Source organism: Miniopterus schreibersii (assembly GCF_964146895.1).
Source record: "Miniopterus schreibersii genome assembly, chromosome: 18".
Taxonomy (NCBI): domain Eukaryota; kingdom Metazoa; phylum Chordata; class Mammalia; order Chiroptera; family Miniopteridae; genus Miniopterus; species Miniopterus schreibersii.
This window is the reverse complement of record NC_138121.1, coordinates 3,693,181-3,707,280: the sequence shown is the minus strand read 5'-3', so window position 1 is coordinate 3,707,280 and position 14,100 is coordinate 3,693,181. Positions and strand designations below refer to the sequence as shown.

At 58.6% G+C, this 14,100-nt stretch overlaps 3 protein-coding genes and 1 long non-coding RNA gene across 5 annotated transcripts in view; 2 read left to right on the top strand and 2 right to left on the bottom strand.

Moving 5' to 3' along the window:
* Window positions 1-584: 584 nt before the first annotated feature.
* PTH2 (parathyroid hormone 2) lies at window positions 585-1,349 on the bottom strand (the record flags this gene model as incomplete). Its single annotated transcript, XM_081119029.1, has 2 exons — window positions 585-762; window positions 1,228-1,349. The coding sequence occupies 2 exons, from the start codon at window positions 1,347-1,349 to the stop codon at window positions 585-587; spliced, it is 300 nt and encodes a 99-aa protein (XP_080975155.1).
* A 2,650-nt stretch (window positions 1,350-3,999) lies between these two features.
* On the top strand, window positions 4,000-6,112 carry GFY (golgi associated olfactory signaling regulator; the record flags this gene model as incomplete). The annotated part of the gene is made up of 3 exons (XM_081119106.1): window positions 4,000-5,173; window positions 5,259-5,432; window positions 5,913-6,112. The coding sequence occupies 3 exons, from the start codon at window positions 4,000-4,002 to the stop codon at window positions 6,110-6,112; spliced, it is 1,548 nt and encodes a 515-aa protein (XP_080975232.1).
* A 347-nt stretch (window positions 6,113-6,459) lies between these two features.
* The window catches only part of SLC17A7 (solute carrier family 17 member 7), a 9,835-nt gene continuing 2,194 nt past the window's right edge, over window positions 6,460-14,100 (bottom strand). Inside the window, exons 2-12 of one of the 2 annotated variants that reach the window (XM_081119623.1) lie at window positions 12,187-12,439; window positions 11,144-11,262; window positions 10,754-10,868; window positions 10,589-10,676; window positions 10,315-10,401; window positions 10,080-10,222; window positions 9,430-9,579; window positions 9,154-9,286; window positions 8,391-8,501; window positions 8,053-8,180; window positions 6,460-7,832 (exon numbers count right to left, since the gene is read on the bottom strand). In XM_081119623.1, coding sequence (XP_080975749.1) covers window positions 7,539-7,832; window positions 8,053-8,180; window positions 8,391-8,501; window positions 9,154-9,286; window positions 9,430-9,579; window positions 10,080-10,222; window positions 10,315-10,401; window positions 10,589-10,676; window positions 10,754-10,868; window positions 11,144-11,262; window positions 12,187-12,439 — 1,621 coding nt within the window. In that variant the 3' untranslated portion in view covers window positions 6,460-7,538. Of the gene's footprint in view, window positions 7,833-8,052; window positions 8,181-8,390; window positions 8,502-9,153; window positions 9,287-9,429; window positions 9,580-10,079; window positions 10,223-10,314; window positions 10,402-10,588; window positions 10,677-10,753; window positions 10,869-11,143; window positions 11,263-12,186; window positions 12,496-14,100 lie in introns of both variants that reach the window. The other variant, XM_081119622.1, reaches the window with a different exon arrangement.
* Window positions 11,441-14,100, top strand: part of LOC308548310 — an 8,701-nt gene continuing 6,041 nt past the window's right edge. The window contains exon 1 of the long non-coding RNA XR_013997595.1: window positions 11,441-11,533. This is a non-coding gene — a long non-coding RNA (uncharacterized lncRNA). The remainder of the gene's footprint in view (window positions 11,534-14,100) is intronic.

Here is a 14,100-nt window from a genome sequence, read left to right as displayed (position 1 = left end):
ATTGATTCTGATTGGCTGCTTTCTCGCTTCGCTGGCAGCCCAGGTGTCTCCCCTCCCTCCCCTGCCCCATGCCTCCAGGAGCCTGACTCCTAGTACTCTCTCTCCTTCCTGTCCCAACCTGCCGCTCCGTTCGTCTCCCGGAAAGGACACAGAAAACCCTGAAGAAGCTGCTGGAATCTGCTGCGAGAGAGGGGGAAACCCTTTTTTAAAAAAAAAAAAATGTTTTTATTGATTTCAGGGAGAGGAAGGGAAAGGGAGAAACATCAATGATGAGAGTCACTGATCAGCTTCCTCCTGCACGCCCCCTGATGGGGATCGAGCCTGCAACCCGGGCGTGTACCCTCACCGGAATCCAACTCGGTGACCTCGGTGCATGGATCGATGCTCAACCACTGAGCCACATGGGCCAGGCTGGGATAGTTTTTTTTTTAAGGAAAGAAGGGACTGAGGGGTGACGTGCCAGTGTAACCACCACCACCCACAGACATACACACACACACACACACGCACACACACCGGCGCAGGAAGGAGGCAAAGTCCTGATGCACAGCAGGGTCTTTATTAACGTGCCAGAGGGCGGGAGCTCAGTGCGTATCCAGCACCAGCAGCTTGTGCATGTACGAGTTCAGCCAGTGGCGGCGCTCCAGCGCGGCCAGCATCCGCGCGCGCTCCCGGAAGGCCGCGTCGTCTGCCAGGGCCAGGCTCCGCCGCGACACCACCGGGGTGGCCGGACCCGCCCAGGCTCGGTCTGGGGAGCGGAGGCTGTGGGGAGACCGAGAGACGTCGTTAGCTCAAGTCCAGGCCCCCGCCCGCCACAGCCTGTTCTCCTGGTGGTCTAACTCGAAGCCCTGTTACTGCACTGTCTGTGGAGTGGGTCGGTCTCTGTCCCTCTGTCTCTCCGTGTGGTCTCTGTCTCTGTTCTCCAGGTTCCGAGCTCCCTGAGTACAGAGACCGCGTGGGATGCCCTGGTCCGCTTCAGCACTCAGTGTAGGGCCGGGCACATCCCAAAAACCCCAATAATCGGTGTTCAAGGAACAAATCCCTTTCTGTTTTGACTCCTTTTAAGTCAAGGCCTTTCTCAGAATTTATCTTTTTGTATCTCTTGCTGATTCCGTCCACCGGCATCTCTCCTAACCCCTCGTCTCTATCGCCCTCTCTGAGTCTCTGTTCCCTTTTCCTTTGGGTCTCTTTCCTCACTCCTCTGGGAATCCTGGGCATCTCACGTACCTGAAGACCTCCGCAGGGGGCAGGGCGACACCCGAGGCAGTGCCGATACCCCAGGGCACAAGCAGCAGAAGTAGCAGCAGGAGCCGCACCCGGGAGTTTCTGGCCACCTGGTGAGTCTCCATCACCTGTGGAGAGCAGGGAAGAGCTTCGTGAGGCCCGTGTCCTAGCCCGGCACCCAAGAGTTTATCCACCCCCGGCAGGCTGATCGCAGGACCCCCTACTGCGCAGTGGGCTGGGCAGTGAGGCAGGCAGCCCCCTTATATACCTTCTACAGCCCCCGCAGCGGGCAATGACGCAGACCAGGGGGCTGGGGGCGCGGGGTCAGCCTCCCCCCAGGCTCATTAGGAGCTGCCAGCTGTAATGAGGAGCTGGGGGTGGGGGCCCTGCCGCTGCCTTGGCGGCAACCAACTAATTGGGACCAGGAGCTGGGTCCAGAGGAGAAGAGGGAGGGGGAGAGACAGACAGACAGAGAGATGGACACTGGGGGTGTGTCAGAGGGATAAAAATAGAGACGGGCAAAGGGACTATCAGAGCGGAAGCCAGAGACACACACACAAAGAGACACTGGAAAAGCCACAGAAGAGGGACTGATGGGGAGAAGCAGAGACACAAAGAGGGGAAGTAACCACGAGAAGGCAGACAGAGACAGTGACAGAGGAAAGGAAGGGAGGAAATAAAGGAAACTGACAAAGAGGGCCAGGCAGAGATGAGGGACGGAAAGGCTCTCAGAAAGAGGGAAGGAAATGGAAGGAGAGCCAACCTGGACAGAGATGCCCAGAGATAAATCCGGGCAGGGAGAGAACCAGAGAGACACAGCGTGAGATAGGGAAGGGGGAAAGGCAAAAGAAGACAAAGGTATGTGTGGTGGGGAATGTGGAGGCAGGTATGGTGAAGAAAAAATCAGCAGGGTCTTAGAGCTGGTGAAGAGGGGAAAGAGCGCCCTAGCCAGCGTGGCTCAATGGTTAGAGCGTCACCTCAGACTGAAGCGTCCTGGGTTCGACTCCAGCAGGCTCAATCCACATCAATGTTCCTCTCTGCCTCTCTCTCTCCCACTCTCTCTGAAAAGCAATGTGGGGGCGGGGGGGGCGAGAATAACCTCAGGTGAGGATAAAAAAAAAAAAAGAAAAAAGGGAGAGACAGGACCGTGAGCTACCCTGTGGATGTGTCTAACCCTTCTTGGGAGGAGTTTGGGGGTGCTATGAAGATAAACCCCAATCCACACCCACAGTGGCTATTAAGAGGGTGCACTCTACACAGTGGGGAGGTAGGCAAAGGTGGGGAAGTCCCAAAAGCAGTAGCAATCTGGCAAGGCATGGGAAGCTGGACTCCTAGTTCCCCAGAAGGAGGGGAACAGGGGCTGGGCTCTCAGGCTACTGGATTTATAAATGAAGTGGAGAGGGACCTGATTCCTGGATTCTGGTGGAGGAGGGGCCTGGGGATCTATATTCCTGGATCGAAGGAGAAGGGGCTGAGGAGCCTGACACCTGGGTCTTGACACAGGAGGGCACCAGGGACTTGGACTCTAGGGCTTGGTGTAGGAGAGGACAGAGCCCTGCTTTCAAAGGAAAAATAGCTTGGATGATCCAGTCCCTAACTCCCTTCTCCACTCCAGAGACAATGTCCTTTATCTCTGTCCCTTTAAGAGCCCAAGCTTGTCACTGGGCTCCCAGGATCCCCAGGGAGGGGGTCAGGTGCATCACCTCTGCCCCTGGGACCCTACCTCCTGCTGCTCCACCCAGAGCAATTCTGCAGCATTCACTGATCTCTGCATCCAGTTCTGCTCACCTGCTGTTATCTTGGACCCCACTGAACAGGTAAGAGACCCCAGGGCCCCAAGTGACCCTGTCCCATCCAGGTGTCTTCCACTTCTACCTCCACCTGACCACAGACCTAGGCATCTCTGCCCCAGACCAGCCCCTGAGACTCTGAAATCTAAGCCCCATCCTCAATAAACAGAGACCTGAGTTCCCCACAGCTCTCTCCTCTTGCAGGCTGAAGAATCCAGGCCCCTAAACCCCTATCTCTGGAAGACCCAAGACTCAGAGTTCCTAATTTCATTCTAACTCAGGATCCAACAGTTCAAGACTCTCGTTTCCTTTCTCCCCTGTAATCCAGCCCCTCAAGCTTGGCTCCCTCAAAATTCTCAGCATCTGAACCTTCAGGCTTCTCCTCTGTAAAGAACCATGAATTTAGACCCACAGTGCCGTCCACCCTCTGGGAACCCAAAGTCTGAACCCCCAGCAGCCTTCTTACCCAGGACCCAAGAGTCTCCCTCCTCCCTCAGATCCAGGCATTCAGACCCCCAGCCCTCAGTTGCTCCTTCTCAGCCTCCACTAGTGTAAACAACTATTGAGTCAAGATGTCCCTGGGGCCCTTGGAGAGAAAGGGATCCCGAGTCCAATCATAGATCTACATCCTCTGAAGTCAAAGTTGAGTAGGTCTGGAGACTTGGAGATGTGTCATTTTCTTCCCAATTTTTATGGGACCCACTTGGGGAAACAGACAAGGAAATTAACTACGACTCCCAAGAAGCCCCGCGCCTCAGTGTCGCTTAGCTACAGCGGCTAACGCCCCAGCCTTCAGGGACTTGCAGTAGGTTCTCCAGCTTTTCCAGGTGCGGAGCTGGGCCCGGGATGTGGTCCACCTGGGGACTAGCGGGCACGGCCCTAGAGGGTGGGCGTGGCCTCCGGGCGTGGGCATGGACTCCAGGGCAACTTCCCGAGTTAACCCCTTTCTTCCCGCTCCCCCGCAGCGATAGGCATCTTCCGAGCTATGAAATCCTTCGGCCCCATGCTCTTCCACCTCGTCTTCCTCCTCGCTGGGCTGGGTTCCCAGGCCGCGCCTTCGGCCTCGCCAACTGCGGGCTCCACCTTCCCGAGGATGGACCACTCCCCCGAGACCTTTCTTCATGCTTCTGAAAATTCCACTCGAGACCACCCTAACCCAGAATCCCCTGAGCTTGCTTCTCCTGAGCCCTCCAAGGCGCCTCTTGCGGTCCCTCCTGAGCCCTCTCCCTATAACTTCACTGACACCTCCAACTCTGACCTCCAAGAACCCCCACACCCAGAGTCTCCTGAGACCCCCAAACCTAACTCACTCAACACCTCAATGTCAGAAACCCTGGAGACCCCTAAAATTAGCCCCTCCCAAATGACACGTCCAGAACCTTCTGAGACCCCCAAACTTGAACCGACTGAAATCCCACACTCAGAATCCCCTGATACCCCTACACCGAATTCTTCCAAAACTTTACACCCAGAATTTCCTGGGACCCTGAATCCTGACCCTACCCAAACTCCACGCCAGGAATTCCCAGAGATTCCCAAACTTAACTCCACTGAAATGTCACACACAGAAGCCCCTGATGCTGAACCCACCAAAAACCTTCACCCCCAAACTCCAGAATTCCATCATGACCCCAACACCACTAAGACCCCAAACTCTGAATTCCTTCAGACCCTGGACCCTGCCCCTGCCAACACCCCCCACCCAGAATCCCGTGTAACCCACAACACCCGCCCCACTGAAATTCCCCCATCAAAATTCCCCACAACCCACTACCAAGATGCAACAGAGATCGTCATGGACTCTGACCCTGAACTCTCCACCAGTCTTCACCCAGAAACGCCTGCACGGTTCACGGGCCAAGCTACTGCCCTAAATGAGCCGCCCCTGAACACCCAGCCAGAAACCCTTGCACCCGCCCAGCCCAACTCCCTTACATTGCCGGCCTCAGATTTTCCTGGGGCTGCTGAGGCCAGCGCCTCCCAAAACTCTAGCCCGAAAGGTCCAGATGCCCCTCCTTCCTCATCTCGGATTGCCGGCCCCCCTGCTCCTCCAGGGTCCCCCAGTCATCCCGCCCCTGCCACTCTGCGTGCCCCCCAGCGGCGCAGCCGAGGTGAGAGAGTCGACACTATCATCGTGGTGGAACGAGTGAAGGAGACCGGTGAGGGGCTGGGACCTGGGATCCTGGATGTGCGGGAGGAGAGGCCGAGAGTTCACAGTGCTCATTCCCGGCCTTCTTCCTGCAGGGGGGACCCCGGCGGGGCGCCCCTGGGGCCCGGCGGGCGGGGCCTTGTGCTTCTTCTTCGCTGGGACGGGGCTGCTGATTGGCATTTTCCTGCTGCTGTGGTGTCTCTACCGCCGCGCGACTCGACACCGGCCCTTCGCGCACCACAGGCTTCCAAACGACGGAGACGAGCCGGGTGAGTGACCCTTACAGTCCCCGCCCTGAATGCCTGCCCGTTACCTTTACCGGGTTTCGCCTGGCACTTTAGGGCTCCCCGCCAAGAAATGCAGTTCCCCCATCCAAGGTCAAAAGAAGCCCTGACCCCTCCAAGTAAGGTCCTGCCCCCAATTCTCTGAAATTTCACACACACAAGCCCAGTGCCTCCCCCAGACCAACTGGGACTGGCTGCAGGCTCGTAGCCACAGGTCCAAACAAACCCGGCCCCTTCCCTCCCGGAGCCCTGTAATCCCCGCCCCTGCACTTCAGGCCCCGCCCCTAGTGCGCGACAACGCGCCCCCTCAATTACACCCTGGCCCCAGCGCTTTGATTTGAAAACCCACGTGCACTTGACCCTCAGCATCCTCTCTCCCGCCTCCTCCTCCTCTTTGGCCCTCGGCGCAGCGGTGTGGGCAGGCTCCTTGTTAACCCTTGGATGACCTCTCTCCTTTGCTCCCAGTTATGCATTTGGACACTCCGAAGGAGCCCTACGATCTCTACTTTTATGCGCCCGACGCTTGGATCCCTTCACACATCTCCACCAAGCAGCCGCCGCCCACTCCTCCCCTGCCGCCCAAGCTGCCCCCGCCGCCCCGCGGGGACCGCCCCCAGCGCCTGGAGCCGCTCTCCCCCGACGCGCTCCCCACCAACTTTGTGTGAGCCCCGCTCGGTCCCTCTAGACCTGCGCCATCCCCAGACAGAGGAAGGACCCAGAGATCCTGTCCTCCCGGCATGCTTTGCTACATAGTAGTACCCTCAGACAGTCCAACACAGAGAGATGCTTTGGCTGTGGCTGGACACCGGCTGAGGCCGAATAAATCACGTGCTCCCTCCCGTAGACACCTCCTCTGGCCTGAGTCCTGGGGGAGGAGGGTGGCTGGGGTCTCAGAACAAGGGGTCTGCAGGAGGAGGGGGCTGAGGGCTAGGAGTCCTGGGTCTGAGGAAGGTGGGGGATAGAACTCCTGTGACTCCCACGACCACTGACCCAATGATGAGGACTGGGTATGTACACCAAAGCATTTTATTGGGAGTGGGGCAGGGCAGGATTTACAGTCACAGAGACAGACACAAAGACACACCCTGCCCGGGGAAAACACCCCTCACCCCCAGCCTCATTCCCTTTCCTGGGATTTTTTGACTTCTCCTATATGTTCCCCATATTCTAAGCCAAAAGAGGTGTCTGAAAGGGACAGCATCCCAAATTTTGAGTCACTTAGCCCCTGAGGGACACAAGAAATGGCCACTGAGAAAAATGAGGGTAGTTTGAAACCACCCAGGAGAATAAAGTGCAAGGAATCGGGGGGAAGAGGGACATCTTGAAACCACCATGGGGAAGTTCAATGGTGGTGGCTTCAAACCATTGATGAACTTGAGCAGCCACTATTTAGACCTGAAAACTGTGTCAGAAAAGTGCATAGGGGTGAAGTGAGGCATACTAATAAAACCACCATTTTGGTTGTTTCCCTAGACATTGCGCTAAGCTAGGGAGAAGGTCTCAGGGGATTTGGTGTTTCAGCAGAATCTGCTGGTGGAGGGAGGGGTGAGAGGTTGGAGGGGATCTTGAAACCGCCATTTTCCCTCAGAAACGCTGGTGAGAATCAATCTCTAAAATAGTGGGGATGGGTGATTGGTTAAACCAACCTGGAAAATGCAGAATAGAGTTAGGAGAGATCTGAAACTTCTAGAGGAAGACGTTGAGTTTTTCTGAGAGGAAAGGGGGCTGAGTAATCTCAGGGTCCCTGGAGTTAAAGGAAGGGGGGAAGGTGCCACAAAACCACAAGAGTGAGAGACTGAACTGTCCATTCAAATAAAGCCCTGAAAGGAGAGATTTGAAACCACTGAGGCAGAACAAGTGGAGAAGGGAACCTTTAGGGGAATTTGGGTATCCTTGAAACTGCCATTCTGCAGCTTCACTACCCCTGAGAGGCAATTGGGAAAGGAAGAGGATCTGACAGCACTGGGAACAAGGGAGAGTGCTTCCTAGGCCTGAGGCAGAACAGAGAGGACTGGGGCTCCTTGACACTGTCAGGCCAGAGGTGTGTGGAATGGCGGTTCTGGAAACTGCCATCCAGTGGGAGGCACATGGTCAGTAGTCCCGGACAGGGGGTGGGGGTCTTGGGGGCTGAACTGTGCTGTGTATGGCCCCATAGGAGGGAGGGGGCGCAGGGGGTGCCCCAGGGGGCTCAGCCTCATCCTCCATTTCGCTTTCATCACTGCCCGCCAGCTGGTCATGGCCAACAAAGCCACACTTCTCTTCGCTGGTCTCCTCAGGCTCCGCCCATGGCTGCTTCTCTCCAGAAGCGAAGACGCCGTAGAAGATGACACCCCCATAGTGCACCAGGGAGGCGATTAGAAACACATACTGCCACTCCTCCCGAGTCTGTGGGGAGACAATGGGGAGGGGAGGTGGGAGGCCAGAGAAACAGGAGGTGAAGAGAGAATCTGAGAGGGGAGGGGAGGCCCAGAGAAAGGGAGGCAGATCTAGGGAGAAGCTGAAAGATGCCTACAGGGGGCGGGGTGGAGCCCAGGGAGGGTGCCGGGCATCAGGGAGGTGCATGCACAGAGGTGGAGGGCGAGTGGATCAGGGCACCTGCACCGACCTTGTGCTTGGTCATGGCGCCCACGATGATGGGACACACCATGCCCGACAACGTGCCCACGCCGTTGGAGATGCCCATGAGGATGCTGGCATAGCGCGGGGCGATGTCCAGGTGGTTCACATTGAACCCTGGCAAGATGAGCCAGGAGGCATCACACCTGAATCTCCCTCCAGTGACTCCTTCTGAGCCGTCCCTTCCCCCTTCCCCTCTCCCTTTCTCCCCTCCCCGGTGCTCTTTCTAGTCCACCTTTCGCCAGGCTGGGAGGTCCCCTTCCTGAGCCAGGAAGTCCCCCACAGCGCTGTCCAGATTCCCCCAAGCTTCGGATCCTCCGTTCTCACCAGAGATGGCGAAGCCGCTGAAGCCCACAGCGAGGACCAGGAAGGAGATGGCCACGCCCTTGGAGTGCGAGTAGCCGACCACCAGCAGCAGCGTGGCTTCCATGCCGAAGCCTGCGGACCGGACGCCCCTCATCTGAGTGCCGGCTGCCCCTCACCGCCTCTCCACACCTAATCCCCCCCAACCTGCCTCAATCCGCTCCAGGCCTGTCCCTGGCTTTGCCCCTCATTCCACCAGCGCCAACCCTCAGCCTGGCCCTGGACCACCCAGGCGCACAGGCTCCAGCGCCTCCACTGGGCCCTCCAGGCCCAAAAATGCAGGTCCCAGTCCCACCCGCGCAGCTTCACGTCTTCCCTCTCTGTCCACACTCCTTAGGCAGTCGGCCGCCTAGACCCCTGTCTTTCCAGGTACCCCACTGATCGCTCCTCTTCATCACCTCCTTTCCATCCACTCCGCTATGTCCTGTGTAGACCCTGCTCTTCCCAGACTCAAGTAGATCTCGCCTCTGCTCCACCTGGACAGTTAGTCACACACACACACACACACACACACACACACACACACACACACACCCTGTGACTGCCACCTGAGATTCAGTTCCATCCAGGCCCAGGCTCACCCTGACTCCGCCTTTTTGGACACACGTCCCTTGACACCCCCTCTGGCCCGACCCCATCCTTCTGCGGCCCCACCCCTGGATGCGCCCAGCCGCGCTCTGCCCTACCCGGGCTGTCCCTGGCCAGGTCTAGACCCCGCCCCACTCACCCCCACAGTTCATCAATTTGCGCACGTTGGTGGTGGACATGATGCGGCGGCTCCTCAGGAAGTCCGCGATCTGGCCACCGATGGGCACGATGATGGTCATGACCAGGTGGGGCAACGCTGACACCAGGCCCACCTGCGCCAGTGGGAGTGCAGCGCAGGGGCTCAGGTCGTGCGCACTGGCTCCTCCCGGTCCCTCATTCCAACCCCTTGGGACTCAGGCACAAACCCTTTTCCCTCAAACCCCCTGCGCCCCTTCCCTCCCCTCCTGGGCCCAACCTTGCTGATCTCGAAGCCGAACACTTCTTCGAAATAGGCGGGCTGGGAGATAAGGAGCAGATAGAAGGTCCAGCTGCGGCAGAAGTTGGCCACTATGATGGCGTAGACGGGCATGGACGTGAAGAAGCGGCGCCAGGGCGTGTTGAATTTCTGCGTGGGGCGAGCGGAGGGGCGCTAAGACAGAAGCCAGGGCTGCGCGCTCTCCGTGTCCCTTCAGGAGCCTCACTACAGTCCCGCAGAGACCCAGGTTTCCCCAGTTCACTAAAACCTCCAGGCACCCAGGGGCGCCAGCCCGACCACGTCCCTGTGGGGAGCCTGGCGTCCTCGCCTCGCCGCGACACTTCAGGAATACAGGGCTCCTGGTTCTACAGTGGTCCCTCAGGTGTGCATGTGTCCCGACCGGACGATGACCCCCAGGGACCCAAAGATGTGGGCCTCGGAATTCTCTCCATTCGACTCCTCAATCTAGCCTCACCCACCCCAGCGCCGAAGCAAAACCTCCGATTCTAATCCACGCCCCACCAGTGGCTCCGCCCACCTGGCCACCTAGCCCTGCCCTCAGGACCTGCTAATCAGCGCCCCCCGCGCGTCCCAAGCCCCCTCTCTCTCCAGGCCCCACCGCGCCCCACCCCGCACGCCTGGGCTCGGACCGTGAGGGGGTTCATGAGCTTGGCGCTCTCGCCGATGGCTTCCTCGATGTACTTGCGCTCCTCTTCTGAAATGCTGGGGTGCAGCGCCGGGGACTCGTAAGAGACGAGCAGCCAGAACAGGTACCAGAAGATCCCGAAGCTGCCTAGGGGGGGCCAGGAGGGGGATGGGAGCGAGGTGACGACCGGCCTCGCTGCGCCCCAGCGCCCCCCGGACCCAGGCGCCCGGGCCCCTCACCGTAGACGTAGAACACGGAGCTCCATCCCGAGTACTGCACCAGGACCCCGGCGAGAGGCATCGCGACCACCGCCCCCGCATAGGAACCTAAGGCGAGGGTGCGGGAGAGAGCAGACCTATCTACCCTCAGGATCCGGGAGTGCGGACCTCCAGCCCCGTCTTGCCGGGACACAGAAGTAAGAGTCACAGCTCCTCCCACAGATACATGGGGCCGGGTGCCCAACCCCCTCCTCTCTCAGACCCACAAATCTAGATCCCAGCCCCTTCCTCTCACCACAAAAGGCTGTGGTCGCCAGGCGACTCCGCTCTAAGGGAGGGGCCCATTTGCTCCAGATCCCGTGGCAGGCGGGGTACGTGACCCCCTAGGGAGAAGAAAGCCAAGGTCAACGGGAAGAGGTGGGGTCAGACGGGGGCCTGGTCGTATGGAGCGGGACTTTACCTCTACCAGCCCCTGCAGGATCCTCACGAAGATGACACAGCCATAGTGGACTCGGGCAGCCGAGGGGATCAACATGTTTAGAGTGGATGTAGCAACGATAGCAAAGCCGAAAACCCTGATGGGAAGAGCCCGTGGTCCGAATCCCACCCCGCCTAGGATTCTGCTCTTTCTGCCCACAGCAGAACCCGGTTCCCCGGAACCCCAGGCCCCACTTTCCCTGTGACTGCCCCCTTTCACAATCACAAACCCCGCGTTTCTCTGAGACCCCGACCCCAGGCTCCTCCCATTTTCCCAGTCAGCCCCCAAAGGCCAGGCCACACTCTCTAACTCCACCCACACTACGGTAGTTCCCGCCCATCTTGAGACACCCCCCCCCCCCCGTCCCCGTACCTGTTGGCTGCGAACTTTTGGCAGATGAATCCCCCGGGAATCTGGGTGACAATGTAGCCCCAGAAAAAGGAGCCGTGTATGAGGCCAACAGTCTCTGGATCCCAGTTGAACTGAGCTTTCTGTGGGCCAAAAAGCACATCAAACCAGTCGCCTTCTTCAGGCTCTGCCTCTCCACCAATCAGCACCCACAGACTTAGTCCCTCGGCCAATCAGCAACACGGATCCCTCTCCCTGCCAATCAGAGCTCAAGTCACCCTCGGTCCATGCCGAAGGCCGCTTCTCCACGTTGTTAGGGCCGGTACTGTCTTAGCAACGCGGCCTGTTGCTGCCGAGACACCTCAGTCGACCTGTTTCCCTGCCTCAGAGCCCCTTCTCTGGCCCATATACGAGGTGAGGATTCTTTCTCTACTTCTAACCAACTTAAGAACAATTTGCCGGGTAACCTGGATGGGTTTTAGTCAAGGATAAGAAGCAGCCAAAGGGGCGGGCCTGACTGGAAGGAGCTAGAGGCGGGTAAGACTACGGCCATAATTAGAACTTTGTTTTCTGAGACAGAGGCATTGTCTACACTGAAGTTAAAATAGGGAGAAAGTCTGATGTGAGGCAGGATTTAGGTAATGGCCAGAGCAGACGAAGTGGGATTTAGCAGCACCGAGCTTCAGAAAAAACAGGATTAAAATTCAGCGGTGAGCCTGTGATGGGACTGGATAAAGATGTGACAATGGGACAGATGTGGGACGCAGATGGCGCCAAAGTTGCTAGGAGGCCCAAAATGGAGAAGGGGCAACACATAAGGAACCTAATGCTGGGGCAGAGTCCACATTTTGAAATTAGGGACCCGAACTCAATAGGGGCGGGGCTTTGTGTAGATCAGGGCGGGGCTTAGGGAGGAATGATCCCTGAGGCGAGGTCAGAGCTGAGGGGGCGGCACAGATGGGCGGGGCTACTCAGGCTGTGCCGTGGGGGGCGTGGCCTGGGCGGTGCCCGGCCGAATTTGGCGTCACCAGGGGCGTGGCAGTACCGCGGCTCCCGCCCTGAGCTACCTGCACCACCAGGTGGCCCCCGCGGTGGGTCGTACTGTTGTTGACCATGGAGACGATGGCCACGCCCAGGTTGCAGCGGATGCCAAAGCTGATGCAGAAGCCCAGGCCGCTCATGATGGCGATAATGTATCGGCGGGGGAGGCCGAAGCAGGTGCAGTCCACCACGGGCGGGTCCCGAGTCTGCGTCGTGACTGGGCGCCCGTCAGCACTCAGCTCCAGCGTCTCCGCGCCCTCCTGCCGCTTCTCCAGAAGGCTGCGGGGCAGCAAGAGTCAAAGACTCGGACGTTCAGGGCCCCAGCCCCCTCCTCCCTGTGACACAGGAGTTCAGGGCAAAACCTCCTGCTTGAAAGAGACCCAGGGTTCTAACTGCGCCCATATTCCCGCCTCCTCTCCCCAGCGTGCAGTAACCTGGACCCCCAGTGTCCATCTCCCTCAGACCAGGAATTCCTCGCCCCCAGCCTCTTCCTCCCCCAGACTCAGGTGTCGAAGTCCTCAGTTCCCTTCTCTCCATCCCTGTCATCTCTCAACTCAGCAGTTTTAGACCCCACGCTACCCTTTGCGATCCAAAAGCCTGTGTCCCCAGCCCCCACCCCAAGGCCCAGAGACTCTCTCTAGCCCCCTCCCCCAGATATGAATCTATTTGAGGAAGCAAAAGGCGCTAAGGAGATGCTTCAGCAAAGGTGTCAACAGAACAGCTGCTTCCCAGCCTCCTCTGCTATATATACCGACCCCTCCTCCCCTGCCCCCTATGGCGTGCCCTTCCCTGCTTCCAGGCCCCAGGTGTGGGGCTGACATCCAGCTGATTCCATCTAGCCACCAGAAGTCCCTTCCTAGGGACTTGGGGGTGGGGAGGCTTCTGGGGCGCTGGACTCCAGTAGCCCAGCTGGGCATCCCTGGGGAACCTTGAGTTCAGGCTGTCAGCCCAAGGGATAGGGAGGGGGAGTGACGGGTGGTGTCCTGGCAAGGGACAGATGGCCCTGGTAGGGGGATTGGCTCAGTCCCCAGTGAGGCTGTCGCCCCCGCCCATTCTGGATCAGGGATTGAGTCTGTGATGACGGATAGGATACTTGGAGGGCGACCTCAAGTCCCGAGAGAGGGTGCAGGGAGAGGTGTCCAGAGGTGTGGAAAGACCCAAGAGGAGGGTGGAGGTGGGAAGGGGCAGAGCCTAAGAAACACAGAGACACAGAAGGAAGAGAGAGATCCAGAGAGAAGGGAACAGAGACCCACAGAGACAAGGAGAAGATAAGATAGGGGAGCCACCCCAGGAGAAGGGGGGACAGAACAGTGACCCAGAGAGGGGGATAGAGATTCAAAGACCGGGGACAGAAACCCCAGGAGAGGACATAGACACACAGAACCTGAGCATTGAAAGACAGAGAGACTAGGAAGCTGAGGAGACAGGCTGGGGACGTGATTGGTGAGGTGCGGCTCTTCTCTGAGGCGGGGAAGCAGCCAGAGGATCGGGCTGGATCCCAGGAAGGGGCTGGAACAGATGGAGGCGAGGGAGCCTGGGACGGGGGAGGAAAGAACAGCCAGACGGCCTGGGGGGGAGGCGGTGGGGAGATGAGAGAACACAGTCACCCTCCCCAGCCTAGAACTCAAGAAGGGGGGAGGAAGAGAGTGAGGGAGTGGACCAAACCCAGGGGGATGAGGAATGAGACCCTGAGAGAGGGGGACAGAGAGTGGGGGAGAGGGGGGTGGAGGCCCCCAGAATGACTAGTACAGGGTGGTCGGGGCTGCCCGCTGCCATCAGAACCGCCAGCCAATGAGATTAGACTTTGACCCAGGTTGATATCAGATGCTATTTGACCCTGAAACTCAAGACGTGATTGCAGCCCTCAGTCAGCCAAAGTAAAGGTGTCAGCCTCTGGATCTTTGTCTCTGCCTCTCTCGGGTTCTCTGTCCACTCTCCCA